Source organism: Pezoporus occidentalis, unplaced genomic scaffold (genome assembly GCF_034315485.1).
Source record: "Pezoporus occidentalis ecotype Australia unplaced genomic scaffold, CSIRO_AGI_Poc_V1 ctg293, whole genome shotgun sequence".
NCBI lineage: Eukaryota > Metazoa > Chordata > Aves > Psittaciformes > Psittacidae > Pezoporus > Pezoporus occidentalis.
In genome coordinates, this window is record NW_026914863.1 from 134,708 (window position 1) to 162,546 (window position 27,839).

General features: G+C 50.0%; 2 protein-coding genes across 7 annotated transcripts in view; one reads left to right on the forward strand and one right to left on the reverse strand.

The window, feature by feature from the left end:
- SKAP1 (src kinase associated phosphoprotein 1) overlaps positions 1–17,571 on the reverse strand; it is a 145,314-nt gene extending 127,743 nt beyond the window's left edge. For 4 of the 6 annotated variants that reach the window (XM_062626537.1, XM_062626536.1, XM_062626538.1 and 1 more), the window contains exons 1-3: positions 17,472–17,568; positions 11,868–11,973; positions 1,619–1,644 (exon numbers count right to left, since the gene is read on the reverse strand). In XM_062626537.1, coding sequence (XP_062482521.1) covers positions 1,619–1,644; positions 11,868–11,973; positions 17,472–17,505 — 166 coding nt within the window. In that variant the 5' untranslated portion in view covers positions 17,506–17,568. Of the gene's footprint in view, positions 1–1,618; positions 1,645–11,867; positions 11,974–17,471 lie in introns of all 6 variants that reach the window. The other 2 variants (XM_062626541.1, XM_062626540.1) reach the window with 2 other exon arrangements.
- ATP5MC1 (ATP synthase membrane subunit c locus 1) overlaps positions 1–27,839 on the forward strand; it is a 253,514-nt gene that overhangs the window by 16,109 nt on the left and 209,566 nt on the right. The window lies entirely within an intron of this gene.

Here is a 27,839-nt window from a genome sequence, read left to right on the forward strand (position 1 = left end):
AATCAAACCCCACATTGTAGTTCTGTGGCTCTTTTTCCATTCAGATGCACCAACTTCTCATCACCACCTCTCCTTTCTCCAGCAAGGGATCAGAAACTGGAGTTGAGGCTCTCAAAGTGGTGCCCAAGCCCATGTTTTCACTCCCTGATTGCCCTGTTTCTTTGGCATATTTTCTTCCCAATAGCATTAGTTGCCATGAGGACCTGGGGACACATGTAGAGACACCTCCGCCCCTGAAGACCCAAATACCTACACAGTAATGCCTAGCAGGGATTTAAGCAAGCTGGGCACTTCATTTGCAAATCCATACACAGTTCTACAAACCAATCTTCCTAATATTACTAAGGCTTCCAAGTCTATCAGAGAAGAAAGACTCTTTCAAAAGAACAAAAGCATCCCTCCTCCACCCTAGAAATTACATGAACTTTCAAAATTTAAAGCAAAAAATCTCATTTTGAGCCCTTTCATGTGTTCCAATCCTCTCCCTTTTCTCATTCTGAACACAGCTGTCTGTTGTACTTTCTCAAATGATGCCAGATGCTGGGTTCATCAACCAAAGGCATGAAAACAAAGGTTTGAAAGCAATTAGAAGCACCAAGGCTGCACCGAGGCTCCTATTAAAATGTGATAACACTGTTCTAGTGAGAATTGCAATGCTGCTGCATTTCTGACATTTCTGTGCTGCCAGCCAACCAGGATGTGCTGGAAGTGGTCCCTGATTGAGGAGGTAACCTACTGGAATTCATTCCTGGAGTAAATGAAGGATTAGCCGAGTTGGAACACTCCCAAGGGGGTTTATTACAGCCCCAGCTCCCATCCTGTTGGAACGTTGGCATCCTTCTGCCCGTGCTCACGTACCACAACCATTGTGTAAGGAGAAAGGATGAAGCCACTGAACCACATCCTTGGCTGCAGCCTGGTTGTACCCAGCACTCTAAATGACCGATCAGAGCTGAGCAACACCAATTCAATAGAGTCAAAGGAGCTCCAGGTAAACTCTGAGCAAACACATAGCCATCAACTGGCCCTAACACACAGGAGAACCCAGTGATGCAGCTTGCGACCTGCAGGCACCCTGGGAAGTTTAACTCATCACCCCCATTACTGCAGGAATGAAGATCAAAGTCACAATGGGAATATCCCAGCTTGTGAGCAGCCATACCAAGAGATGGTCGCAGTCCTGACCCATTCACCTGCACCTGGAGGTGGATTCAGTTTCAAGTTCCCATTAACATGAAGCAATGAGACTGAAGGAAGCTTCCTGCAGGTCACCCAATAGTTTTTGCTCCCAGGTCAATGGGCCATGGGAATCTCCTGCCCTTTGGGAACCTCAGGCCTTTGTCCCAGCCACTGTGTTTGTGTCAGCACCATTCAGGTTTGTACTGTTGGCTCTCAAAGGTAAGGGGAAATGAACTTGTGCTGCTCAGAAAGAATGCTAACCCCAACTCCTGCTCCAGCATCACCCCAGCTTGCCCATTTCCAACCTTAAGAACTGCCACACACAGCTCTATGTTCAGTTTAAGCTCTCTTCCTTAGTGACTTTGCATAGGAAACACACACACGTCCAGCCCTTCCCTACTTCCCAAGCTCATCCCTTTTTCCCCTGGCTCGTACTCACCTCGAGGCAGAAAGTCCAAGTGGTACCTATAAGATAAAAGAGAGGAAAAAAGACAGACATAAGCATACATGAGGCTCTCCAGGATTTGTTCCAGCCTGATGAATAGTGACAGATGGAGAATTCTGCCTGAAATGCTGCCAGGACCCTGGCAAATGGTCACCATGCACTATGTGCAAGAAGCTTCAAGAGGAACTGTGAGTCCTGAAGATGTTGGCTGGGCCCTGGGACACCCTTTACTCCCCAAGGAACCTCCCTCCTCTTAAGTTCTAAATGCTCCCAACTCCCTTCCATTAGAATGGGCCTCCTTCTCCAAATGCAAAGCTTTACATGACCTTTTGCTTTGCAGCCTTAAAGAGCTTTAAAGGTCCCTTCCAACCCAAACAACTCCATGATTCCACTCTACGACTCTTTCCTCAAGCTCATCTCACACCTTCCCACCCAGCAGCAGCAGGGCTGAGGGCAGTACACACGCTGCCCGTGCCGAAAAGGAAAGCCCTCCATAAGTTCTTCATCTCTCACACTTGGAGCTCCTCTTGGGTTGACATCCGAGTCATTCAAGAACAGCACTGGTGAGGTTTGGAAAGAGATCAAGGGCTGGGGATAAACCACAGAGTGACCCGCTCACAAGCAAGACGTGTAACAAAGGGCTGGGCTATGGGCATTAGTGGCAAGAATCCAGTATGCAAAAAATCCAATCAATTCATTTCCTCATTAAAAGCCTTCATGAAGAAAATGATTTACCACAAACATCGCAGCTCCTGACACAGATGAATTAGCGAACACCAACAGAATCCTGATGAAGGGCAGAGTATTTGGCTTGGTTGCTTTGGACAAAAAGCAGAGTGCAAAGCCAGAAGAAACTTCCCTGGGAGAACAGGCTCAGGGTAAATACCAGCTCTGTTACACCGGGAAGTGCCTCTCCCTGGGCTTTCGGATGCTGCTGCATCAGGGGTTGCACTGACAGGACAAGGGCTGATGGGTTCAAACTGAAACAGGGGAAGTTCAGGTTGGAGATAAGGAAGAAGTTCCTTACTGTGAGGGCGGTGAGGCACTGGCACAGGTTATCCACAGAAAGGGCAAATGCTTCGTCCCTGGCAGTGTTCAAGGCCAGGGTGGACAGAGCCCTGGGTGCCATGATTTAGCGTGAGGCATCCCTGCCAACGGCACGGGGTGGGAACTGGATGAACTAAAGGTCCTTTCCAGCCCAAACCATTCTAGGATTCTACAGTGTTGGGCAGTGGCCCCCTGTTTCTACAAGCAGCTCTTTCCTATCCATCCTACAGCAGCTACACCTCCCTCAAGCTTAGAGAAGCGACATCACCTTCCCAAGGTCAGCATCTCCATCCTTTTGCCTCCGATCCCCATTTACAGCCACTCAGCGTTCACTTGGAGATCTCAACCGTTAGTCAATAGTATTCAAAACCTGGGGCAAGACAGCTCTCCCCCTGATTCAGGCTCCACAAGAGGCACCCACAGTCCCCTGACCCCCCAGGTCCAGCATTCCCATGAGTTCAAATACTTTTGTCTCCTCACCAGACAATGGCTGTGAGACAAGGACAGCAAAATCACTTCTTGCTTTGTGAACTTTTGTCTCTTGTGCTTGAGAGACCGTCCTAATCTCCCCTGAACATGCTTTAGTGATAACATTTACTGCACTGGGGCCAAAATGATTTTCTGTCACTTGTAATTCCAGCTCAATAAAAGTATAAGAGCTTTGTTTCTAACCTCTGTCATTTTTAATACAGTAAAATGGTTTAAAAAAAAACATGTAAAATTGAGTTCCAGTTCCTACTGGACCAGCAAAGCCACGTTAGCTTCACCCTGATCACATTTAAAGGGGGGGAGGAAATACCAAAAAGAGGCTTTGCTTTTTCTCTAGCATAAGGAAACGGACAAAACTCCTGATCTCATCAGATCAGGATGTGTCTTTAATCTCCTGCTTTGATCATTTGCACTCTGGAAAGCCTTAAGCGGAGAATGAAAGCTTAAAACATAACGGGGAGTACGGGGGAAGAATGTCTTGTTCTGCTGGAAGAAGAGGAATGATCCAATTCCTTCATCTGCACTAGCTGCATGGAGACCTTGGACAAATGACTTCTGTGGAGGGCTGGAAAGGCCCCCGCATGCACTGCCCACAGCGGCTGCAGGATGCTCACGCACATCAGCGCTTTCCCCCCGATGTTTTGTACGTGTCGAAGAGGGGAGGGGGACTTTCAGCATCGATGTTTCCCCCACCCCTTCCTGCAGATCACGAACAGCAAGCTATGGCCAGCAGATTTCATGGGTTTGTGCCTGCATTACCCAGGAAATGCAATTATTTAGGCAAAACACCCGTTTTGCTGCAGCAACCCAGGCAGCAAACAGGGCGAGCTCAAGTATACCCATAGCCCTAAGTCATGTGCACGCTCATAGATCCAAGACTACAGCATGATTCAGTGCAGCAGAGGAGGAGCTCAGCAGAAACAGTTTGGGCATCTTGGGCCATCCTGCAAGGCACAGAACCTGAGGCCAACTCTGATTTCTGGTCCCAGTGAAGCCAATACAGAGTGACAACACGTTACACCCTTAACACGCCTGGTCCGGGGGGGAAAGGCAGTTCCACAGGGGTTCATTCTGTAGAGTCCAGTCAGTTCTCACTGCAAGTACTTAAAAGAAGTGCTAATTGCTCCATACACATTCCCCCTTGAGCCAGGCAGTAGAAGTCAGCAACCAGAGGCTTAATCCTCATCCAACAGCTTCTTTATGTCGGATGTTATTTGCCTGGGGATCGCTTTGACATTTTCATCTTTAATAAAGAACTCTTAGATCTCACAAGCACCAAGAATAAAACTTCTCATTCATTTTCTTAAGCAGCAAGTTGGGGAATAGGCCATACATTCGGTTATATCCTTTTAAGCACTTGATCAGAAAAGCTCCTATCCACCCTCCAACCAAAGAACCAGTAAAGGCAAAGCACAGCAAATAGTTTCCAGCCAGAGGAAGGTCCAGTTTATATCAGACCTTAAGGAAGTGGAAAACTTATTAAATGACCAATAGGCTTCAGCAAAATGAGCTCCCAAAGGAATCGACTGGGATTTTTGATGCAGAGTGAGGAACTAACCCCAAAATACCCCATTTCCATTCCAAAGCCAAAGAGCGACTGTTGCACTGCCAGTAGCGAACCAGAGACAGCCTCCACGTATTCCCCCCCATGGTTCACAACAAACCACCCACCTCTCATCCCATCGGGCCATGTTCCAGGCCGTCAGAAGCCCCAGATTTGCTCTGTTCCCCATGACTGTGTAGCCTTTGAGGTTAGGTACTCGCCATACAACACACAAGCAGACATCAGAGGGGCTCGCCCCTCTGGAAATGGTTATGTTCTTTGCTCCCGACACACACAGAGATCCCAGTTCTGATTCATCAACCTCCTCGTAGCAACGTCTCCAGCTGGACCTGGTCCAAGCCACAAGTCAAGCCTGTAAGCAGAGCTCAAAGGGGGAATTGCCATGAGAAAGAGTAGAAGAAAACGGCGTTGTTGCATTGGAAAGGGAAACCGAGTCCCGGAGCAGGCAGGCTTGCCACAAAGCTTTGTTCACCACTGGAACCCATTGTCTTTAAGTCCTAAGCCAGAGCTAACGCTGGCCTGTAAGGACCAGAGCCTTCTGCTGCTTGCACAGAGCAAGACTTGGTCTTCAGAAGATGCTTCCAGGATACGCCAGATCCTTGATCACAGATCTTATCCTTGCACTGATTTATAACAGAAACAAGATGGGAAGCAACCCCAAGAGCATCAGCTCGGTACCTGTGGAGCTTGACAATAAACCCTCCACATCCTACCCTTCCAAGCTGTCCTGTGTGATGGACCCACCTTCCAGAGAGTAGAGTTTGCTTTGCACAGCTCTTTTCCTCAAAAGCTGTCACCTGAGAATAGTGATGCTTCCAGGTCTGACCTAGCAGCACCAGCAAAGAAGTTACTTCAACACTGCCATCACCTCAGCACCAGTGTTTAAAGCAGGGAGACCCAGAAATATCCCTTCGTGTTCAAAAAGGAAAGGCAGATTAAGCCCTGGAACATCTAAGGATAGAATTCCCACCATGGAAGTATTACTCCTGCCACGCTGGGTCTGGATTTGCCCTTTGGGATGAGCACAGGATTGGTGCTCTCTTGAAGCACCAAGAGAACTTGGGTTTATCCCTACGTTTCCAACCTCCACACAAAACCCAAGCAGCACATCTACCCCAGGCCTCTCATCTCCTGTTGCATGAGGGTTTGGGGGGGTCACAAACCCCATCAATGCACAGAAATCCAGTAACATCCATTATCAACATCCCCTTCCTCCCGTCCACAGCTCAAGTCTGCTGACCAGCATCCAGCGCCTGCAGCAAACCCCAGAGCTGAGGGACTCAAACCAGACCCATTTGGGACCAGAAGCACAAATTGCTGTCTGAAATCTTATGCTCCGTATGATGCACAAGGTCAAACTTGATGGTTATAATGGCCTCTTTGCAGCTCTAAAGCCTATAAAGAGTCCAAACCCCACTTCCCTCTCAGACTCCATTTCAGCAGGAACCATAAAGTCAGGTTTCAATCAAATTTCCTGTGTTTTCCTGTCCAGCGAAGAACACGACCATCGCCACAGACGTTATTGCATTAGGTAGCTCAAGACGGTCTCATTTGCACAAGGATTTGTTGGGGTTTAATGTTTGCACAAAGAAGAGCTTGAAAAATCAATGCTGTACAGGATTTCAGACAGGGCAAAAGAAAAAAGCAGCTGAAAATGGGATTGGGGAGCTCACCATTAGCAAAGTGGGTTACAAACCGCTTCAGATGGGTTCTGTTAAATGGTACAGCAGCGGTAGCTATGCAAAGACTCTGGTTACACAGCTTCAATCATTTACAGTCCTCAGGTTTCAGATTAGCAATGCATTCACAAGGAAATGGATGGGGAAACAGGGGTAATTTTATCAGCTGGGATGGAAAATGATGCATATTACTGAAAGGAGCCTAACCCAGAAGGCACCAAACTGCATTACTGGCAGAGTGAACGGCTGTGGTCATCCCAGGTATAAAAGCAGGTAGAATATGATAAAAGACAAATTGAATTTGTGCCCCCACCACACCATGTATTAACAGAGGAGAATTCCTTCCTTTGTACTCCCCAAAAGGAGACGGGAGGGAAAAATTCCCCTACTGAGATTACTGAATAAATCGGGAACATCCCAAGAGAAACTTGCCCAGACTTTAAAAAGAACCTGTGCCAGCGCCTCAGCACCCTCACAGGGAAGAGCTTCTTCCTTATCTCCAACCTGAGCTTCCCCTGTTTCAGTCTGAACCCATCACCCCTTGTCCTATCACTGCAGTCCCTGATGAAGAGCCCCTCTCCAGCATCCTTGCAGCCCCCTTCAGACACTGGAAGCTGCTCTGAGGTCTCCACACAGCTTCTCTTCTCCAGGCTGAACAGCCCCAATATTCCCAGCCTGGCTCCACACGGGAGCTGCTCCAGCCCCTGAGCATCCTCGTGGCCTCCTCTGGACTTGCCGCAGCAACGCGCCAGTGCAGGGTGGCGAGATGCTGTACATCACCATTAACACCAACTGCTGCAACACACACTTCTGCATCCCCAGCCTGGGCAGGGCCACATCTCCCCTGCACAAAGGGGGAAAACCAATTTCAGGAGCTCATTTTGGGGCTAGAAAATGTAAGTCTAAGAACTGCAAAGTGCCAGGGACTTGCTTGGATTTTTGCACAGAACAAATCTGTATTTAATGGCCAGAGTAAGTGTGAATGAAATCCTGCTCAGCAAGATCATTTCTTTGCTGAGCAAATGCATTTCCAGCCCTCGGAAGAATATGAAGGAGGAGAACAGCACTTTGCCTAATTAAGGCCAATGTGGTGGGGCCACGGTCCAGCCCTGGCACTAATGCGCTGAGCTCAATTATCTGCCCATCAGGTCACATCCTTACATTCCTTTTTATCTTGGTCTCACACATTATTCAGCATAATGAGTTGAACAGTGGTAGGAATTACAGGCAGTGCATTTCCAGTAATGAAGCCAAATTACCCTGAAATTGCATTGTCTTTCATTTCAATCTGAAAACTATGAAAGAAGGTTGAAAAGTGAAGTAATAAATGTAGTTAATATGGGCTGAAGTTTATTAAAACAAGGCAAACACACTGCTTTAGACAAAATTCTGGATGTATTTCCATTAGTGAATCTTTTCCAGTCCTACTATGATGCCTTCCCATAGAAAGAATCAAGTTCCCTAGTGTTGAAGCATCTACAGATGAGCCACCCCTGCAAACCAGTAGCTAACTGGTTTGCGACAGCATGTGTGAACCACATACAACAACAGTAGCACTATCAGACACTGAAACCTCACCCCAGACTAATGTGAGACCCCTAAATCACTCACCCAGGAGAGGAGCTTGTGACACTGCACATGGATACCAGCATGGCAGCTGGGGGGTCCAGGAAAGACTTTGTTTTCCACAGGCTCTCCTTGGTGGGCCAGGACATCACCTGGGTATGTGAGAAGCTCCAGTGCAGAGTTAAAAGACTGCGTGCAGACTGCTCCTCACCCATAGCACAGTGTTAGTGCTGGGAACATTGCCATCGGTGTTAAAGAGGGTTAGAGAACAAGGCAGGAAAACGAGGGCTGGGGCTTGTTAAACCAAGCCTGGTCTATGCTGGGGCTCCTGCTGCAGGCAGCAGTGTCAGACAGGGCTCCTGTGTGTTAGTTATGAGCAGCAGGATTTGGCCTCAGGTTCACACCATTGGTTTTGTCACCAAAGAGCAAATTAAAGGTAGGGTTTCAGCGTCTACTTCGGGTTTCCTAGTGGGTGCATGCGAGAAGCTCAACATGAATTAAGCCCCTTTCTCCTCACCGCTGCTTTGATACCCAGCAGCCCTGCCCCACTCTCCCCTCAGCCCTATTACATTTCACCTCAGGGAGAAGGGAAAAAACACTAAGGATTTGTTTCCATCGCTGCAAACTTGCCTCCCAACAGGGAGTTCCAATGAGGGCCCGACTCCAAGGAGGTGGAGGAACCATTTATCTCCATAGCTTCTTCAATAAATCCCTTTCTCCCCATCTCACCCCCTGCCAGTGTAAGTGCTCTGGCAATGTCGAAGCACTGAGTTGAGGTCATTTAACAGCAAGAAGACTTTCTTCTTTGTTGCTGCTCTTGCCAAAGGACAAGAACGAGCTTGTGCTCCTGAGCGGAGCCATGTACCCAATGCATCCCAGGTGCTGGACATCTGCTCCCACCCCGCAGCAGCTTTGTTTGGACACAGGGAACAGCAGCAGTGTTCCTAAGGAACAACTGGAGACAAACCCTCAGCACCAACGGGCATAAAACAAGCAGCTGATGACTCCTTGGGGGGGGGGGCAAGCAAAGCTCTGCCCTGGCACCGCATCCTGCCCCTGCTCTCCAAACCAAAGGGGTTAAGCAGGTTTGACCCATCACAAACACTGCCCCTATTCAGGGCTGGCACAGCATCCTCAGCCTGCAGTCAGGACACAGGTGTCCAGGGAGAGCCTCATCCCTTGCACTGATTACACCTGGGGACCAAGCCTCCAGATGTGTTCCTGGGTTTGTTTTCCTGGGTGCCAGGGACAGCAAGTGAAAAAGAGATTAGCAGCAAAAGCAAAGAGATGACTGGGGGGGAAATGCCAGGCCTGGGTTTCCATAGGAATACCTCAACATGGAACAGGATCCGAGTTAGGGAGGGGGAAAACCACCCCCGCTGTTGAGTTTCAGCAGTGCTCTTTAAACAACCAACTCGAGTCTGAAAGTAAAAGGGTGCAGGGCCCCATAACTCAGGTATCTGGGGGCTGCCTCCCACAGCCGCTCCCTGCAACCCCACTCCTCGAGTGGAGCCACCCCAACCTGCCTGGGAAAGGGATAAACTGCAAGCACAGCCCACGGCACTGCTCCCCACGGGGGCAACAACGCATCGGCACAGGCAGCGCATGCAGGCATCAAACCCAAGCACTTGCTCCCATCGGAGTCATCTGCAGACCTCCTGGGGGGGATGCTACGAGGCCATGGGGAGAGCAGCGATAGCCAAGTTACAGGAGCAGGTATTGAGGCTGGCTCAGGGTGAAGCTCTTCCCTTTCAGAGCTGTGGGTGCCTTCCCCCAGCAGTTGAGCTTCTGTTATGGACCCCGAGAATGAAACCCCACACGCTTGAGCTGGGTTTCACCCTGCACAGGGGCTGCTGGGGGCAGGCAGGCGCTTCCTGAAGCCCATGGCTGATGATTTCCTGCACAGCAGCCACAAAAGCCACAGGAAGCTCCCCAAGAGACAAACCTGGGCCTCAGCGCCAAGAGCAGGACCTGCAGAGATCCTTTTGAATCAAAAACACAGTCATCCTTACTGCCATCTCCCACCACAAATCATTGCAGTAATGGCTCCGGTCAGAGCAAGGACATTTGTATACAGACTTCTTCTCACCCTTTCCAAATGGCACTGAGCAATAAAACACAAGTAGGAAATGGGCAGCACCCCGCAGGCTTTGCTCCAGGGGCTCCCTTTCCCCCCCAGAAGTACCTGCCATTTATTTCAATAAGGATTAGGGCCCATATCTTAACCTGAGCATCCAGGAGGAACGTGCATCTCCCGTCTCCTCCCCACACACAGGCTGCTTCAGCAACGCTGCTTTTCCAAGGAGTTTCCATTCTAAAAGCTGCATCCCAAATTGAACTCTTAGGCTGAGACAGAGCTAAAAGCCCAGGCTGTGTTCTGCATCACAGCACCAGGGTTTGCCCCAGGACCCTAAAGGCTGCTCCTTCTCGGGCACATCAAACCACACACACTGGGAAGCCAGAGGTCTGCAGGATGATGACCATGGCAGCATCTTTCCCCACCTCTCCACCACTGTTCATAACTCAAGCAGCACATGGAGACAGACCACCTACTTCGGGAAGCAGGAACAAGGCAGGAACTCCAAGCTCACCAGCTGCCTTACATTTATCAAGTTCCATGCCATTTGTCTGTAGTTCATTCCAGTTGCACTATGTGCAAATAAAGAGTTGTCACTTTTAAAGCTGCACGTTTCTAGAACAGATAAAATAAAAGCTTGACTCGATGTCCAAATACCTCGGGCTCAGAATTCTGCTTATTTAACTCTTCCCATCCCAGCTCAATGAGGGGAGCTAAACCACAGCAATCTGTTGTAAGCCTGCAATGAAACCCCTTTCCTCTGCAACATCACAGGGCACATTCTGCCATTAGAGATGCCACAGCCCCAGTTTCCAAAGGCTTCATCTTCTGCCTTCAGCTTGCTTCAATTATTCAGGGCAACCCAGGCTGATAATTACACAGTCCCGAGTTGCTGAGTAAAACTGATGCTTAATTAGGCAGCAGGAAAGATCGATTAAGATCCAGCAGGACGTCGTGCAAAGTTCTGCAGTGGGGCTGCAGGGAATAGAGGCTGGCTGTGCCCTTCCAAAGGATAAAATCCTCCCCTTCTCAGGGCCTCGACAGCAGTTTTAGTTAAACCGGATGCTTGCACCAGTCAGCCACCCTGAGCTTTATTGTCAGGCCTGGACGTCAAGTGACACGACTCATACCTTGTAATAGAGCATTAACAGCAAGCTTTGGATCATGTAATGTAATGTAGCTGAGGCTGAAAGCTTTATTTAAGCCTCCAGTAACCTGTTCTCTCTTTATGATCCTTGATTTTCCACTAGCACAACAGAACAACCCCTGCTTACTTCATGCGCTTACCCAAATGACACAGCTCACATTGGCCGACACGAGATTTTGAACCCAAGTTTTAATTCCAGAACTCCTTCTCATCCCTTTTTACTGCAGCAAAGGTCCAGGCAAGCCAGATCTGAGTTCAGGAGCCACTTGTGAAACAGATGCTTTGCACAGCAAGCCAGAAGCATGAGCCTTTGCCATGCACTGATTTAGCCACAAGCCTAAGAAACAAGTGATGGATTCTTCCCCTAGAATCCTCTCTAGCACAAGGGAGGGGGAAGAACAGGACAGAATCAGAGACCCAGAGGCAAGAAGCTGCACAGCAGAGCCCAGGGCAAGGATTTTTACTTTGAAACACGCAATAACTTCGCAGACACCCATAAAACTGGCTGAAGAAGGCACAAACCAGTGTGCAGTGCATTCACGTTATACCAAGCCCTGAATGCCATCAACTGCCAGGCCATGGGCCAGTTGTCCAACTGACTACAGCACGTGGCACCCCAAGACATGACATTACTCTGAAGGACTCCCAGTAGAAAGCAATGAGACAACACAAACCTGGCTTTGACTTGCTGGAAGCCAAGGAGAATCGCATCCCTCTGCTCTCTTGCTTTAGCACTCAGCTTCTCATTCTGCAGCCCATCTGCCAGGTAGCCCTCAGCATCTGGGGAAGAGTCACAGGTTAAAACTCACAGGCAGAGGAATACCAGTTCTTGGCTAAGAAACCTGGCCCTGACTGCACTGGGAAGCCCTCAAAGCCCTGTACCAAGCAGTCTGATCTTGAGACCCAAGTCAATCTGAAGACTTCATTTGGAGGAGTTGAGACATTGAAGTGATTGTGGATAGAAGAGGACCTAAAGATTACAGAGCTTCCCTTTAGTTGCCATGGTACAAGGCAAACAAACAACTGGGATGATCTTCCTGAAGGACAAGCACTGAAAACCAGGCTGGTTGTGCAGCAGCATCATCATCCCAACATGGGCTCTCCTGCAAGGTTACCTCTGAAATCCTACACCCCGGGCTAGCTCAGCGGAGACAGCCAGGCAACAGTAAATATGGTGTTCTCCCACCTGGAGACCACATCTATATGCAGAAATTCCACATGAACTGGAGGATAAAAGGATTAAGTGTCTTCCATTTGCATAAATATTTATGTTCTTTACAGAACCACCTCAAACCCCAGAGAACAAACCCGCTCCAATCACAGCAGCCCTGTAGAGGAGAATATCACCCTTGTACCTGAGCAGCATCACTGCTCGCATCCCCTAGCCGAAGAAAGGCTGGCTTCAAAGCTGTGGTGCTGTACACCCACAGGCCTCTCCAACCTTTACCTCACGCCCCATGCTGTGCCACTAATGTCAGTTTAATACCTTGCTTGCAAGGCTTTCAGCTCCTCATGCTTCAGCTGCCAGCACAACAGCCAGCGCTGTTTAGCACAGCCCAGGAAGGGGCACGGCTCCTTCACCTCCGGGCACAGCTCAAGATCAAAATGCCACATGAGAAAACACCTTTTTCTGTTCCAACCTTGAGCCCCAGGTCTTTTCCGTTGCCTGCTCATGACACACTCAAGAAAGGTTTAGAGGTTGGATGGGGGAGGATAAAAAGGGGGGAAAAATGAGCTCTTTAAAGCAAGGAGCATAAGGAAGGACACCGAGGGCATCCCCCAGCAATAAGGGCCTCTTCCCACCTCCTCTAAAGAGTGACAGATGGGCAGGACCAAGGAGACTCAACCCTCCCCACAGCAGCCTGGGAAGGAGTCAATCCAGACCATAATGCTCACATCCTTAGTGGTCCAGTTCTCTTTTCAGCTTCCCTGGGCACCCTGTGCCAGCGCCTCAACACCCTCACAGGGAGGATCTTCTACCTAAGAGCTCATCTTAAAGCTTAAAGATAGGCAGTAACACTTCACAGCATCACTTCCTGACCCTCGCCTCCATCCAGCAGCAGTTGTGGTAACCCTAACCCTAACCCAAAACGCCTATTAACACCAAGTTCACCTCTAGTAATTCAGCCCTAGGCAGCCTGCCTGCGATAAGACAAAGGCTTTGCCAGAGCATCCAAGTGAGGCCTTTTTAAATCCCAAACCAATCTCATAATCCTTAGGCTAAACTGCATTTCCAGTACCTCTCTCTGCAGTTCTAATTGCACATCCAAGACACAGTACCAGCCTATGACCCATCTAACAATGCCGAGGCTTGCATTGCTTAGAGATTACATAGGAAGTACCCAAGTACATATATCTAAGCACGAGGGATATATCTTGCTCCGAGGAGTTTACTGCTGAAGAACAGATGAGGCTAAGGGGACAATTTATTATATACAAACCAGCACAGTAGAAATGGCTCAGCAAGAGAAGCTATGTACTGTGTGTATATATATATGTGTGTGCTTGTAGGCTGTATTTCCACTGTGAGAGAACAAGCATGAAAACAAACTGCTCCCAGAACTTATGCAAGCATCAGCTGCATCCCTCTGTCATTTTTAAGCCCAGATTAGCTCCATGAGGATGCAATTAGCTCTAACACAGTATTTACTGACTGGCATGTCAGCATAGATCAGCTGCTGGATAAGTTATAGTAGAACCAGGGACACTTGTGCAAAGCAGGCAGAGCCCCTTTCCAGAGCCAGCCACTATGTTTATAGCACCAGGAAATGAAAAAGAAAGCCTAACCATAAACTCTCCAAGTGGATCAGGAAGAGCAATATGTAAGCAGCTCGAGAGTAAATCACCCTAATGTTAGCTTTACTGCTTGTCGGTAACATTATAGTCTTGATGTTTATGGACTGCTCTCTGTGATCCACTCACAAAGTTTACAGGACTCTCCTTTTCATTTCCTGCAGCTAAAAAGGTAAAGGAGAGGGGGGGAACCAGTTGAGATTTCATCAAGTGTTTCAGGGGAGTTTCTAAAGGCAATTGCAGTTATCCGCTTTAATCCTGCGGGAGATACACAGCATCATAAGAGCCCTGTCACAGCCACTGCAGCCCAGGTAGTAAATACCCTTTGAATAGCAGCACTAAATTCTAGGAGTTAATCAGCACTCAATGAGCAGAGCTGAAGGGTATTAAGGTGCCCTGTGTAGCCTCCCTGTGCACACACACACACATTCCCTGTGCTCTTTCCCACTCCTCTGCCATCAGCGATCCCACACTCCGTGCCTGGAGGAACTGGTCCCACAGAATCACTATGGTTCAGCTGTGCCAGGTAACACTGCACCAGCCTGCTCCAGCATTACCTGCTGCTTCACACGATCCCCCCTGCACTTCATCAGCCCAGCTGGCTGGGACAAATCAGGGTGCAGACACCCTGAGCTTCCCCAACACCACAATAAGGCATCCAGGATGCATCCAAAGACAGGCAGGGATTTCAAAGGCTGTTACGGTCCCATCCCACTTGTCAAAACCAAGCCAGGAACTCTCATACACAGCATTTCTCCACCTTTCTGCAAGCTCAGAAAAGGATGGCTTCATTATGAAACAACACTTCCCAGCTGTGCCTTCCTGCTGCTGGGGAGCTGAGTCAGAGAAAACCTTGAGAACTGAAGCAATCTCCATCCATCCCCCTGCAATGGGATGAAGGGGCCATTCTCCCCTGTGCAATGGGCAACAAGGGGACTGAGAACAGCTTCCCAAATGTTCAGCTTCCAAGCCTCAACCCCGAATCCCCCGATGTTTAAATTCCAGAGCTACTCCTGATGCTGCACCAATGCTGGCTCCGGTTTATTTGCCCTCACAAACCAGAGCATTTTGCTGCTTACTTCTGAATGAGCATTGAGGCTGTGCAAGTGTCACCATCCCCTCCTGCCCAGACTGCAGCAAGGAAATAGCTTTCCAGACCCACTTCCTGAAATGAAGAGGCCCAAGCAAGGCAGGTGAAGGGAAGATAACCAGACTGCCGTTGCTCCTACAAAGGACAACAGAAGCCCTGGGTTTCTGCAGTGAAATATCAGTTTTCAGCCTTCAGAAGTAGTTTGTGCTCAACAAACAGGAAATACCCTTAGGTAGCTTTAAAAGGGACCTGGCTGAGCCCAAAGTGAGGCGGGACTTCAAACAATATAGTTGTTGCAGTGTAGAGAATAGCCATATTGTGCTGGCTTCCAACCACTGCAACCTCAGAGATGGCTTACGTGATAACCATGCAAGACCAACAAGCCTTCAGCATCTGCACATCACTCAACAGACCATGGACCACATTTAGTGCAAGGAAGCAGACGTTATTGCCTCCTCTACTTGGGACTTCTTCCTTTAAATACAAGGGTTCTTACACTGATGCAGTTTGCAGATGCTGCAATAGTTCAAGCACCTTCATTTCCAGCCTGCAGAGCTAGAAACCTCCTCAGCCACTGGAAGGCCTTAAGACAGCGTGGATTGTTAAGACACAGCAAGTTTGATCCAGGGTATGTGACATGCAATTAATCTCCATTCATAGCCTGCTCTACCTGTCAGCAAACAAAGGCTGTGCTTTGGAAGGAGATCTGAAGCCTTCAATTAAAACCAGTCAGCTAACAAGAAAATAATCCAAGTTAAAGGGAGGTGGCAGGTGCAGAAATGAGCTGTTTACAGAGGTGTCAGCACTGCACATCAAAACCAGGAGAGGGTGAGCTTCACCCAAGCCCCTGAGCACAGAACAGAGGGGAAAATTCACACCTCCATCTGGGGGAAGACACAAAGCATTTGGAAGGGAGCTTTGATGGGCTCCGAGACCAACACATCCCAGGGCTGGAAGTTATCCCGCATCTTCATCAGGGACTGGAGCAATAGGGCAAGGGGTGATGGGTTTAAACTGAAACAGGGGAAGTTCAGGTTGGAGATAAGAGGAAGCAGCCCTTCCCTGTGAGGGTGCTGAGGCACTGGCACAGGGTGCCCAGAGAAGCTGTGGCTGCCCCATCCCTGGCAGTGCTCAAGGCCAGGTTGGACACAGGGGCTTGGAGCAAGCTGCTCCAGTGGAAGGGGTCCCTGCCTGTGGCAGGGGTTGGAGCTGGAGGAGCTTTGAGGTCCCCTCCTACCCAAACCTGGCTGGGATCCTGTGATCTCCAAGAGGATGGGCGAGCGCCCCGTGCTGCCAGGAGCCATCACAACAGGAAGCAGAAGGTCACAAAGCCTTGTGGCATCTCCACAGCGAGATGCTAACGGCTCCTTCCCACCACCAACCCACCCACAGCTGCAGCGGCAGGATGTGTCCTTACACGTGCACTGTTGATCAGTGACGGGCTCACGCCATGCCTCCAGCCTGCAGCACCTCTGAGGACTTATTGATGGGCAGGTTCTAATGCGCCCACCTCCATCAGTACTTCTCACTCAGCAATAGTTGCTAAAGCCCATGTGGAACTGCCTTATGGCTGTGAAGCATGTTTGAATAGAAGAGCTCAGCACGGCTGACCCACCACTGCAACAAGTGGAGGTGTTGCAGCTCGAGTTTGTTAAGAAAGCCATGAAAAACAAGCCTTACCCATAGAAGTAAACGGTGCCAGGGCTCAGAACAGCTCATTCACTCGGAAGCTGAGGCCTCGGGAAGCCACATTCAGGCTCTCAAGCAGAAGGGGGATTTGGAGCCAGCGCTTCTCTGCGCTGTAGCCCCATTTTCAGTGGGGTTGAAGCCTTCCTGAGGATGCAGCTCACTGCACCCGCAATGCCACACACAACACTCACACAGCAGCTAAAGCCAGGAGGCATCCCTCTCACAGCCACACCAAAAGCCCCCTGAGCGAGCTAACTGCAGCACACGAGCTTCTTCCACCCTTTGTGCCTGCTCCCTTGCCTCACCCTCGAGATGCTCACCCACGGACCCTCAACACCCGAACCGAAAGCACGCACAGGGGACACCCAACCCTGCCCAAAGAAACCCCCCTAATCTTGCATCCTTCCCCCTTTCACAGGCCTTGAGACAACCAAAGAGCTTCCCTACCCTTACACAGGCATGGAGGCACCCACAAAGCCCTGAGCACCAAGACACATCCCATAAGCTCTCAGTGGGGTTAGGGAGGGCACACGTAACCTTGGGACCCCAAAACCATCAGCTTAGAGAAGCAGCAGTGCCCACAGCCCCTCCACTTCCCTCTCTGGTTCAGCAGGGAGGCACAGCAAGCTTCGCAGCTTCTTCCCCTGCAGCCACAGCACATTTCCCCATTAAGCAGAAGGGGAAGCAAGGAGGAAGCCGTGGTTACCTTCCAGGAGCTTCTGGACGTCCTCTGGGATCATGGTACCCGTCACCTTCCGTCCCACGGGCGCCAAACCCGCGGCTGATGCGCCCGTCCCTCAGGGCAGGGGGAGGAAGGAAGGCACAGGAAGGGCGGGGACACCCCAAAAAGAGGGGAGGAACCGCGGGCCTCTGCTCTAGGAGCTCCTCCTCATCAAACCCACCTCTTTATAGGCAGCTGATGCCCAGCTCCTGGGAGCCCGCGCTGCAGTCAGGAGTGCCCGGCTGGGGCTGACCTTCTCCATCGCTGCTTTAACAGGTGGCACCTGCGCATCTCTTTCGTTATCACTTAATCCAGTGCGTCTGGTGCAGAGCAGCTTCACCTGGGGCTGTGTGGGGCTGATCCCACCTGGCCCGACAGGAGCTGGGGGTTGGATCTGTGTCAGGTAAAGGCAGGCTCCCCCCTCTAACGGGTTGTTCTGCAATAAAACTTCCCTTTTCCTTCATCCTGCATAGGAAGGGGCCTAGATTGTAGCAGCCATTCCTATTTCTGTGTCTTGCCCAGGCAAACGGCAGGGTCACACACTTTAACTTGCTTTATGACAAGCAATAAATGCAACCTGTGCTCTACAAGCCAAAAATGGCATTGCATGAGATGAAGCTCATCAGTGATTCCAAAGACTAGTTTAAGATTTCCCATGGGTTAAGTGTGCAGGATCCCATCCTTCCTTTGCAATATCCTGCTAGCAAACACGTATCTATTATCCTAGCACATAGAAAAGGTTCATGTACAAGATGCTGAGGCCTTAAAGCACACGGAATGTCACTGCAGTTCAGGGGGAGACTGCCTCGCTAGAAAGCATATCCATTGCAGGAGTCATCCCCATTGCATCTCCCAGTCAGGAAGGGTTTCATGAGTCAGGATGTAGAGAGCTCAGGGTCTCCCATGGGAGCAAAACGTGCATCTCTGTCAGCTGCCTGAGGCTCCGGACACGTCTGAGTGCTTCGGAGCGTATGCAAGAAGTGCTGGTGTGTGTAGTGGAGGTGGACGTGCAGAGCAGATGGATCCGTATCCGTGTTCTCACCTGGAGGTGTTTAGGGATAAATATTTAAACAGGTCTGTGTAGAAATCCCCCTCAGTTCATTACAGCCTACAAATAAAAGCAGCTGCTTGCTGAGCCTGCCTTTAAAACTGAGTTTCTAAAGGCATGAACCAGGTCCCTTAGACAGGAGAAGCTGCCTTCGGATATGCCAGGAGGATCAATGAAACCGGATCAATGCAAATCTCAGAGGAAGAAATGTTCATGCAACTGCAAAGGAAAGGGTCATCTCACACGTTCGCTGCCTTGCTGGAGCTCACCCAAGGATCTGAAAACATAAAGAGGGAGCTCGAGGGTACCTGCTTGCCCAAGAGCTGAACTGATCATGTTTAGGCTCTGGAAGACTTCTTTCCTTACATCAAGCAAGCAGTGACTTGTTTTGCAGGTGTTTGGGGTGGGTTTGCTTTCCTTTGCTGCCGTGGGTGTGATCACTGTTTAAGAGCATGTTCACCCAACAGACGTGCCGCTGGTGCAGTGTTTATGGCAACAGTAAAGCTCTAGATCTTTCCTCCTCAACACCTGAGCTGTGTTGCAGGGGTGCCTTTTGGTCTTCTGCTATAGATCGTAAGGTTACCATAAAGCACTGAGAGCAGCATCGTGTGTGAATGCTGGCACTGTTGCATCCCAGATGCTCTTGGACTACACGTGCATGGTCCTGGCAGCTGGAGACAGCACCAAGGATGTTCCCTACAGGAGGGTTTTGCTAAGCCCAGGTTGACTGTGCAGCAGTTGTTGTTACTATTAAATCCATTTTACTGAGGGATACTGAAGCATGGAGGCTCAGCTGTCACAGGGACATAGGTGCTGCTGCCCAAAGCCTTAGCACCAAGCCAAGCCTTCCTCTCAACCTTAGGCAGCTGCAGATGGAGCTGGGCACACTGGTTCCCAGGCAAATGCCCTGGTTTTCCTTCCCTTTTCAGTTGCCACTTCCACTTCTGGATGCGTAGATCGGTTTGTGCTCAGCTGGGCAGGAGGCTGGGCAGTCCTGGCAACTTCCCCTGCAGCACTGCTGTGTAGCATCAAGCTCTGTGGGCTCTGGATGTAAAGCTGCCTCCCTAGGTGATAAAAGCCCCCCCCCCATAATCACTTTAGGTCCCAAGTCCAGCAGACGGGCTCTCTCCTAACGCTATTCTGTTAAACGGACAAATTCCTTTGAAGGCTTGTCTTGCTTCGAAATGCGATCTCACAGGAAGGCGGATGCGATTGGGTGTAGCTATGGAAACAGAGCAGGGCAGCCTTGGAGGAGCTGAGGATGCGAGGCAACCCGGGAGAGCCGCCCCGCGCTGCTGGGAATCCCGGAGGATGCGGGGGGCTCGGCAGGAGACGTGTCCCTGCCCGGGCTGGTGCGTGCGGCTGGGCCCCAGCGCTGTCACTGCAGGTAAGAGCCCTGTCTGCTGTCACACTGCCTGACGTGGGGCTGAAAGCACAAAGCCAAGGGGGGTGCAGACCCACCGGTTCCCTGCTGCTCCCCCACCCCACCCCCTGGCGCATCAGGATCTCTCCTTCCCCTCTCTGCCACTGGGAAAGGTTAACAACAAAAGGGGACCAAGGTTAAACCACAAAGCCCTGGCTGATAACAGCCCTTTCAAGCAGCTGCACCGAAATGAATCTGAAACTTGGAGTAATTAGATAAGATAAGGATGTGTGCATGCTCGTGCGGGCACACGCTGACCCTGGGACACCCATCACACAAAGGAGGTGGAAGATCACAGGCTTCATTAAAGCGGCTCAGGTTATTTGTTCACCTCATCTGGTGCTGCAGCACTGAAAGTTCATTTCCAGCCCCTGTATTCATCTTGCTCAGTATCCCTGGATATAGAGCACTGACTTGCCCTTTTGTCCTCTCTTCCCGGTACTGCAGCTCCTGCCAATTCAGAGCAGACTCTAATTCCTGCCATTTCAGAACAGATGCTGGTCCATCTATTCCTGTATCCCAGCTCCTGCCATTCCAGGGCAAATTGCTGGGCCGCTGGGTGTCATTTGCTGCCTCTGACAGTGACCAACAGCTCAGAAAAAAGGCAACTTTCCAATCTGGTAATGCACCTGACTGCTTGAATAATGTCTCCTGGTTTACAAACCAGCTAGGCCATGCTAATGCTCTGCTGGAGTCCCAGCCTTTCCGTGCTTGTGTCAGTCCCAGTATCCAGCAGCTCGTGGATCTTTTTGTGTGACTAAGTCATTCAGTTAAAGGCTGGGTAGGAGCCTCATAAAGCCTTTTCCATTTGTTAAAGCTCAGTGGCCTTTGCTTGCCTTCATCATTTGCTTCTGCACCTCCGCTTCGCCAGGGCTTGCAGGTTACTGCTCACCAGCTCCTGAAGCCAAGGAGAAACAAAAACATGTCAGCAGCTCTGAGTTATGGGCAACCAGATCTGCTCCCAGAGCAAAACTAAATGAGGGGACCTTGCTCCTGGCTTAGAGTGCCAGGCTCTGGGCTCGTTTACCTTCCAGACATGCTGCATTTTCTCTGCTGGGAAGCTTTCTCAGAAGCAAGCAGGTGTGTTGGGATGTATTTCTGAGAGGAGCTGAGCGTGCCTGGTAGCCGGTTTCCATCACACCAGCACATTAGTTACAGTAGGACCCCACTGCACACAGAAACCCCTGAAAGAATCTCTAGGCTGACGAGACAAGATGTAGTACAGCAGGGAAACACGACGTCTCAGGAGAAGACCCAGGGCAATAAACAAGAGTGTTGGTGCCCGGGCTGGTGTTCGGGTGATCCAGGCCTGCGTTGTGCACAGCACCCCAGAAATGGAAAGGCAGAGTCAGTTGTGAGCTGAGAGGGAGGGAGGAAGCTCAGGGCTTAACCCAGGAGTGAAGAGGCCCAGATTTCCTCCTCCTGTGCAGCACCTGACTGTACATCAGGCTCAAGTCAATGCTTCAGCCCAGAGTCCAGATTCCCCTGTGCTCAACACATGGCTCCTGGCTGTAATCCCATAGACCTGAGCCAGGGAAGACTGGGCACACATCTCTTGTCCATAAGGCACAAGCATCCTCTCACCTTTAGGATGAACGGGCTCCACTGGTCCATCCGTTCCGACACCCATCTCCCTTGTGGAGCTGGCCAGTGGTAAGGAAGTGTCTCTGGGAGCAGCCACAGTGGTCACTGGAGGTGGTCTGTGAGGTGACAGCATGAAAGAGGCATCTCCCAACAGCATGTTCCTGAAGCCAGATGTGGGAATGGTGTCACCACTGGAATCCTAAGCAAGGGACGGCTCTGGGACAGCATTCCTATGGCCTCTGGCAAATGCTGGCCAGCATCAAGAGGGGAGGATACTCTGTAAAGGGAAGGATTAGAAAGATAGGAAACCAGAAATAAGCAGTGAGCTCAGCTCCTGTGGATGCTGCTCTTCTTCAGGCTGACGGATGGGCTTCAGTTTAATGCAAAGGTGATATTGATCCCTTGCTGTTTGGTTACAGTGTGTGATGGAGCTGCCCTCTGCCCTGTAGATGTGCTGTAGCACCTCTTCTCTTTCTCCCAACCCTCATCAAACTACTTTAATGATTCTTTTATTGACAACACTGAGTCTTAATGAGGAGGACTGCCACACACTTCATTAAGGCTGCAGAGGGGACACTTCCCATAAACAGCTAGGACCAAGGGCTGCCATCAGGGCTGAGGGAGAAGGATGGAGTTGAGGGAAGATCCGTAGATCTCTAGAGGAGGAAACGCTCCTTGTCTGCTCCTAAGAGAGAACAAGGATTTAGGACAAAAGTCCGCACGATCTGAGAAGCAGTGGATGGAGGAAGGAGAGCTCAGTCCTGGAGAAGAGTCTTGGTGGGCACAAAGGCCACGGTGTGAGCTCCTTGACTGGTTTCCGGTCAGGATGCAGATGAGAGATGGAAAGATGCTGCATGGCTACTGGCTGGATTTAACCTTGGTTTTATTATCCAGTGTAATAATAGCACAGCATGTCTGCACTGTGCGGAAGGCAGCACGTGTCAGGGAGCCATGAACAGTAAGGAAGTGCTGGCTTTGGGTCTGCCCAAGCAGCGCTGGGAGGATCCAGGCACAGCTGAGAGCCAGTTCAGACTCATCTATGTAAATATCCATCACATTACACTTGATGGTCCTGAGATTTCATGGACAGGCCAGTGACATCCCAGAATAAAACTGGACCAGCCATTCTGTGAGGTTTTCTTCCCTCTGGAAAAGAGCCTCCTACCGAAAACCAGCACAAAAGAGAGATTTGGACTCGAGGGTCTGGATTCAGAAGAGACTTAGGGATGATGTTCTAATGTAGCCCTGCTCCTGCATTAACATCCATAAATCTCCATCCATCACACAGTTCTATTTCAATTATTGAGCCAATTTCCAGACACTTTTATGATGTATTGTTTGATTTTATTAACTGGAGTGAAGGTTTAAACTCACTGAATTCCCATAGTAATCTTGCCCTGTAACCCTACCCACCTTATCAAATCTTGCTTAATGAAATGCAGGCATCTGTCTTAATGGCTTTCAAACTACGCTACGTAGACTGACCCAGATGTTAGTTCATAAATAGGAATATTTGGAGGTGTTAAACAGGGCAGCTGGAGACAGAAGCAGGTCCCTGAAGTGATCTTTTCTCTTATGAAGAAATCAGGGAGATGGGAGAAATTACTATAAATCTTCGGGAAGAGAAATGAGAGCCAGAGGCCTGGGGGATGGAGGCTGAGCTCTGCAGGATGGAGGCTGAGCTCTGCAGGCAGCACAGCAATAGGTTTGGTCCAAAATAACCGGTTTCAGACCAAAATACTCATCTGAAGTATTCTGCCTGGGGACCTTGGCTGTTCTGCTGGGTGCAAGCAGGAATTTGGGTGTATCAGGTGAAGAGGATCCTTTGTCAGGCTGCTTTCCCCTGTCTTGGCAAAGAGAATGTGGAAGTGATTACCTGGGGTTCTGGGATGGCAGCCGATGTAATATACTATGGAATAATAATTGCAAGTTGAAACACGTTCTAGTCCAGGCCATTGAGGGTATTTCATTGTTGAAGGAGAGAAAAAAAAAAAAAGGTATCTTTAGAAAACAAACATTTTTCTTGGAGGGGGAGGAAGTAATCCCATGCTTTTTTCCATGTGGAAAATAGCAAAAAAGAATGCAGACAGCATTGGAAGCAGCCCTGCAATGCGATGGACACAACGCCAGGGGCTGACTGCAAGTGCAGCTCAACGTGATGCTATGGGAAGCATGTTAGGCTGTGTTACGAGCCCGTTATCTGAGCTCGGATAGTGGATGCATTACATTATTCATTAAACACCAAGAGGGTACCGTTAGCCGGCGATCTTATCTGCTGGGAGGAAGGCAAAAGTATTCCCTAAATCCAAGAGCTTATTGTATCCCTCCTGTCATTTTGAATGAGTCACCCTTCAGTTTCATGCTTGTCAAGCAATCAATGAATGTTTGTAGACTGCTTTGAGATCTTCCTGGGGATGATGCTGCGGTTTGGGGATGCAGTGTTACTGCAGCTCATGCGTTGTGCAACGAAAGGACAAAACTTGCAGATGCAAAAGAATTCGGCTTGGGAAGTACCCCACGTGTTTGTGCCACTGTTATTACATTGCCCCCTTCTGCCGGATGCTTTAAGCACTCTTGGGGCTAAATTCAAACAAGGTGAAGCCCTGGAGACAGGTTTGAGCTCGAGGCTCTTCCACTCCTCACATGCAAACTTCAGAACGTTTCCAAAGCAAAGCCACAATCCCCATCTCATGGAAGAGGAACATGAGGCCAAAGGGAAGGAAGTGCCTTGCCTAAACAACACCTGGAGCCAGCAAAATGATGAGGAGCAGGGCCCATGTCCTCGGAGTTTTAACCCTGTGCCTTTCCCACTAACCCAATTCCTTTTCAAGTTTAAAAGCAGAGTCCTCCTCTAGCGACTGCTGCTGCAGCGGGTATCCCCAGAGGGGGCAATCCTGCAGAGTGCTGGGCACTTCTTCAGGGAAGCACTTGAGTGTGCGATGAACTCCGAGCTTGGGAATTGTCTAATTGCAAACAGTGGAAATGGTACTCTAATGAGAACGGCAGCTTCCTCAATGAGAGCTTCTCACCTTAGGAGAGGGCAGACAACAAAAGCATTGCACCAGGAGCCGTGTCCCAGGCGGCTCTGTCCGCCGGCAATGGAGAAACACTTCCATAGCCACGCTCCACCTGGAATCTGAGCTGTCCTCCGGAGCTGCTCGTTCCTTCCGCATGGAGAGCCTGCCCGTGCTCGACCACGAGCAGAAAGAGCAAGCACAGCCTCTCTGCCTGCTCTGCAGCACAGCACAAACACGCTGGGGGTGAGTGTTGAACTGCGCTTCTCAGATGATGCTCCAGGCGGATCATCAGCGACCTGCGCTCAGAGCTTGCTGCCCTCTCAGGACGCTGATGGTCTCCTGTGTTTCTAGGAAAGGAGCCCATTTCTGGCGTTCTTATCCACAGCTTTCCCTGCTTTGATGAACACCTCTATGCTGAGTGATGCTTCCAGCCACAGGGAAGCACCTGCAGTCCTGCAGATCTCACCTGTGTCCTGCTGACTGGCCGTGGGTGAATCACACAGCAGATCTCAGGAAAACAAACTGAGTTTCCTCTAGCAGAGAACAGCAACCAGACCAGAGAAGCAGCAACCTCTGCTGCAGCAGGACAATCTACATCGAAGTTACAACTCACTGTCTGCATCCAGCCTACTCCAGTGGTTTGGTCAAAGGCTGTAGAAGAGCTTGAAACCAAACCTGGGTCTCCTAAAGACAGCTTCAATGCATCACTCCTACATCAGGGCTTCCTCTCTTTCATCCCCTTAGCACTCCCAAAGAGGCAGGCAGCAGCAGTGCCCCTCTGCTGCCTCTGTTTCAGCTTGGAAAGGGGCAGTGGTGACATCCGTGAGAAGTCTGGCCTTTCTTTTTGGTCACTGGTTGCAATAAACAACAGTGAGGGGTTCTTTGCCCCACAGATCTTTAGCTGAGTGCCGCTTATCCCACTAAGTCTGCAGATCTCTTTCCTCTCTCTGCTTTTATCTCCTCTGCTGTAATTATCGGCTGCTTCTCTAAACTTCTGCCGGCCCCTGCGTTCAACCTCCGCTCCTAGCCCAGAGCAAAGGGAGCTTATCCAAGGTGAAAGAGAGGGCAGTGTGTGGGGAAGTGCCCTGCATGGGAAGGGATGGCCGTGGTGCTGCTGCGCTGCCCCATTCTCTCTCTCTCTGCATTTGCATGGCTTTGGGGGATGCACACATTAAAGGCTATGGAGATGTAATCCACCAGGATTACAAGGGTTTACAATTTCAAATCAAAGCATTACAAAGGCCAGATACCCAACCCAGAGCAAGCTGATCTGGGATTCCAGCTGATGCCTTTTCTTTCTCACCTCCTCCTGAACCAACTGATCTCTTAGTCATGGCTCTGCATCCTCTGTCTACAGCACTCACAGTAATCACTCTTGTGGTGCCTAAACAATGGATCCCTTACACCGAGCTGGGCTCCAGGGGCTCCTGAGCTGGTATGCAATCTCTTATTCTTTGTACCGTGATAGCTTTGTTGAATCCTTTCATAGTGAAGGTTTCTGCTGGGATAGGCAAGCGGGGCTAAGAGATGCCCCAGAGAGCTTACAGCCAATGCATAAGGCAGGGGACAAGAGAGGGAAACAAAAAGGTAGGACCTTAAGGGGTGCAGGGTTGAGAGGCTAGTGGAAAATTCAGCTGGGTGCACTGGTCCCCAGCCTGTCTGGCTCCCTGGAAGCATCCCTGACTCCTCACAACACAAAATACCCTTTACGTATCCTTGCTTCTAGCTCCTCAGTCCGTCCCCCTGGTTTCAACTCTCCCTTCCATAGTTCACATTCCTCTGGTCAGGCAAATCCGTGTCACTCTCTCATGGTGGTTCAGTCATAATCGTGACTGTTCTTTCCTCTGCACCATACATGTTAAAACACACACCTCCAGTTCTCACTCCCTGCTGCCCGGGGAAGAAGCCTGGATAAGCTACCTGCCGATTGAACTTGCAGGATGCTCCCTTTCCCTGCTCCACCTGAGCTCACACAGAGCATCATGGAAGGATGTGGAACTGAACCAAGTCCATAGATCCCAGCAAATGCTTTAGCCACAAGACTTCCCCTCCTGTGGGGCACTGCTCTGGTTCCCAGCCACCTGCCCTTATCACCACAATTGCTTTCCCCTCCCGGTTTGTCTCCTTTCATCCTGCCTAGTCCCCAGCTCCCAGCTCTCCTCTGTCTTCCACCAACCGATCAGAGAATCGCGTCTGCGAGAAGAGCAGAGAGAGCAGCGCCTGGGTCCTGTGTCACTTTTATTTACCTTCATTGCACTGCCTTCCATTGCTTAACAGAATAGTTTTATACCAGAGAAAATTGGAAGCTAAGTAGTTGCCTGTCAGGTAGTGTCTGTCGCCTGTGTGAGAAGCTGACATCGTAGTCAGCTACGCTGTCAGCCATCTCCGTGCTGAGCATCAGCCCTGGCCCCAGAGTCCTCCTCATGCTCTTTCTCTTCACCAGTGTCTGGACCAGTGTCACTTGCACCGCCCCAAGCTGCAGCTTCACTTACACCCATGTGCACTGCACACGCACCAAAACAAGACGAAACTGCTCAGATACAGAGGCCAGAGGTACAGGAGGTCCAGCTTCTCAGTGGGGGATTAAGGACACCCCCACCCCTGGAGCAGCATCTCTGAGTTTAACGAGTGCCAAGGGTACATTCAGCTCCAAATGTATAGAAGGAAGAGACTTAGAAGGAAATCAAAAGATCATTTTGCATCAAGGCAGACTAGGAGTAAGAGTGTGTTTGGCACGGGAGAGATGTGGGCTGGATGCAAAGCCTGTTTTGGAAGGGTGGAAAGGAAAGGGAAGGCTATTTTGATGGATCCATAAAAGTATTGTGTTTCATAATGAGTTTAATACACGAATTCCCTTCCCTAGGAAGAAGAATTGCTTAATAAAGATGAGTGAATTATCTTTCTTCCCCCTCCTTCCTCTCTTCTTCTTTTCTCTTTCTTCTCTACCACCTCCTCAGAGTCCCCTGGAATTGCCAGTCGAGATTACAAGGTGTCAAAGGGACTGAAATGAATTTTGCCACTCGGCTGCTCATAAACTTGGTGCCCTGGCTTCTTCTATTACAGCACCATAGCCTCTACCTTTAAATATCAGCCACCCACAGAAGCAACCCGACTGTACATCAGCAGCAGGAGAGGTTTCCATGGTGACAGGATGCAGGTCACAACCTCTGTAAATGTAATCAGAGCACTGGGACCGGTGTGTGGAGACAGGTTTAATTTCTCCGTTAGCAGGAGCTCTGTGGTCCAACATGTACATAAGCTCCTCACGTTGACAGACAACC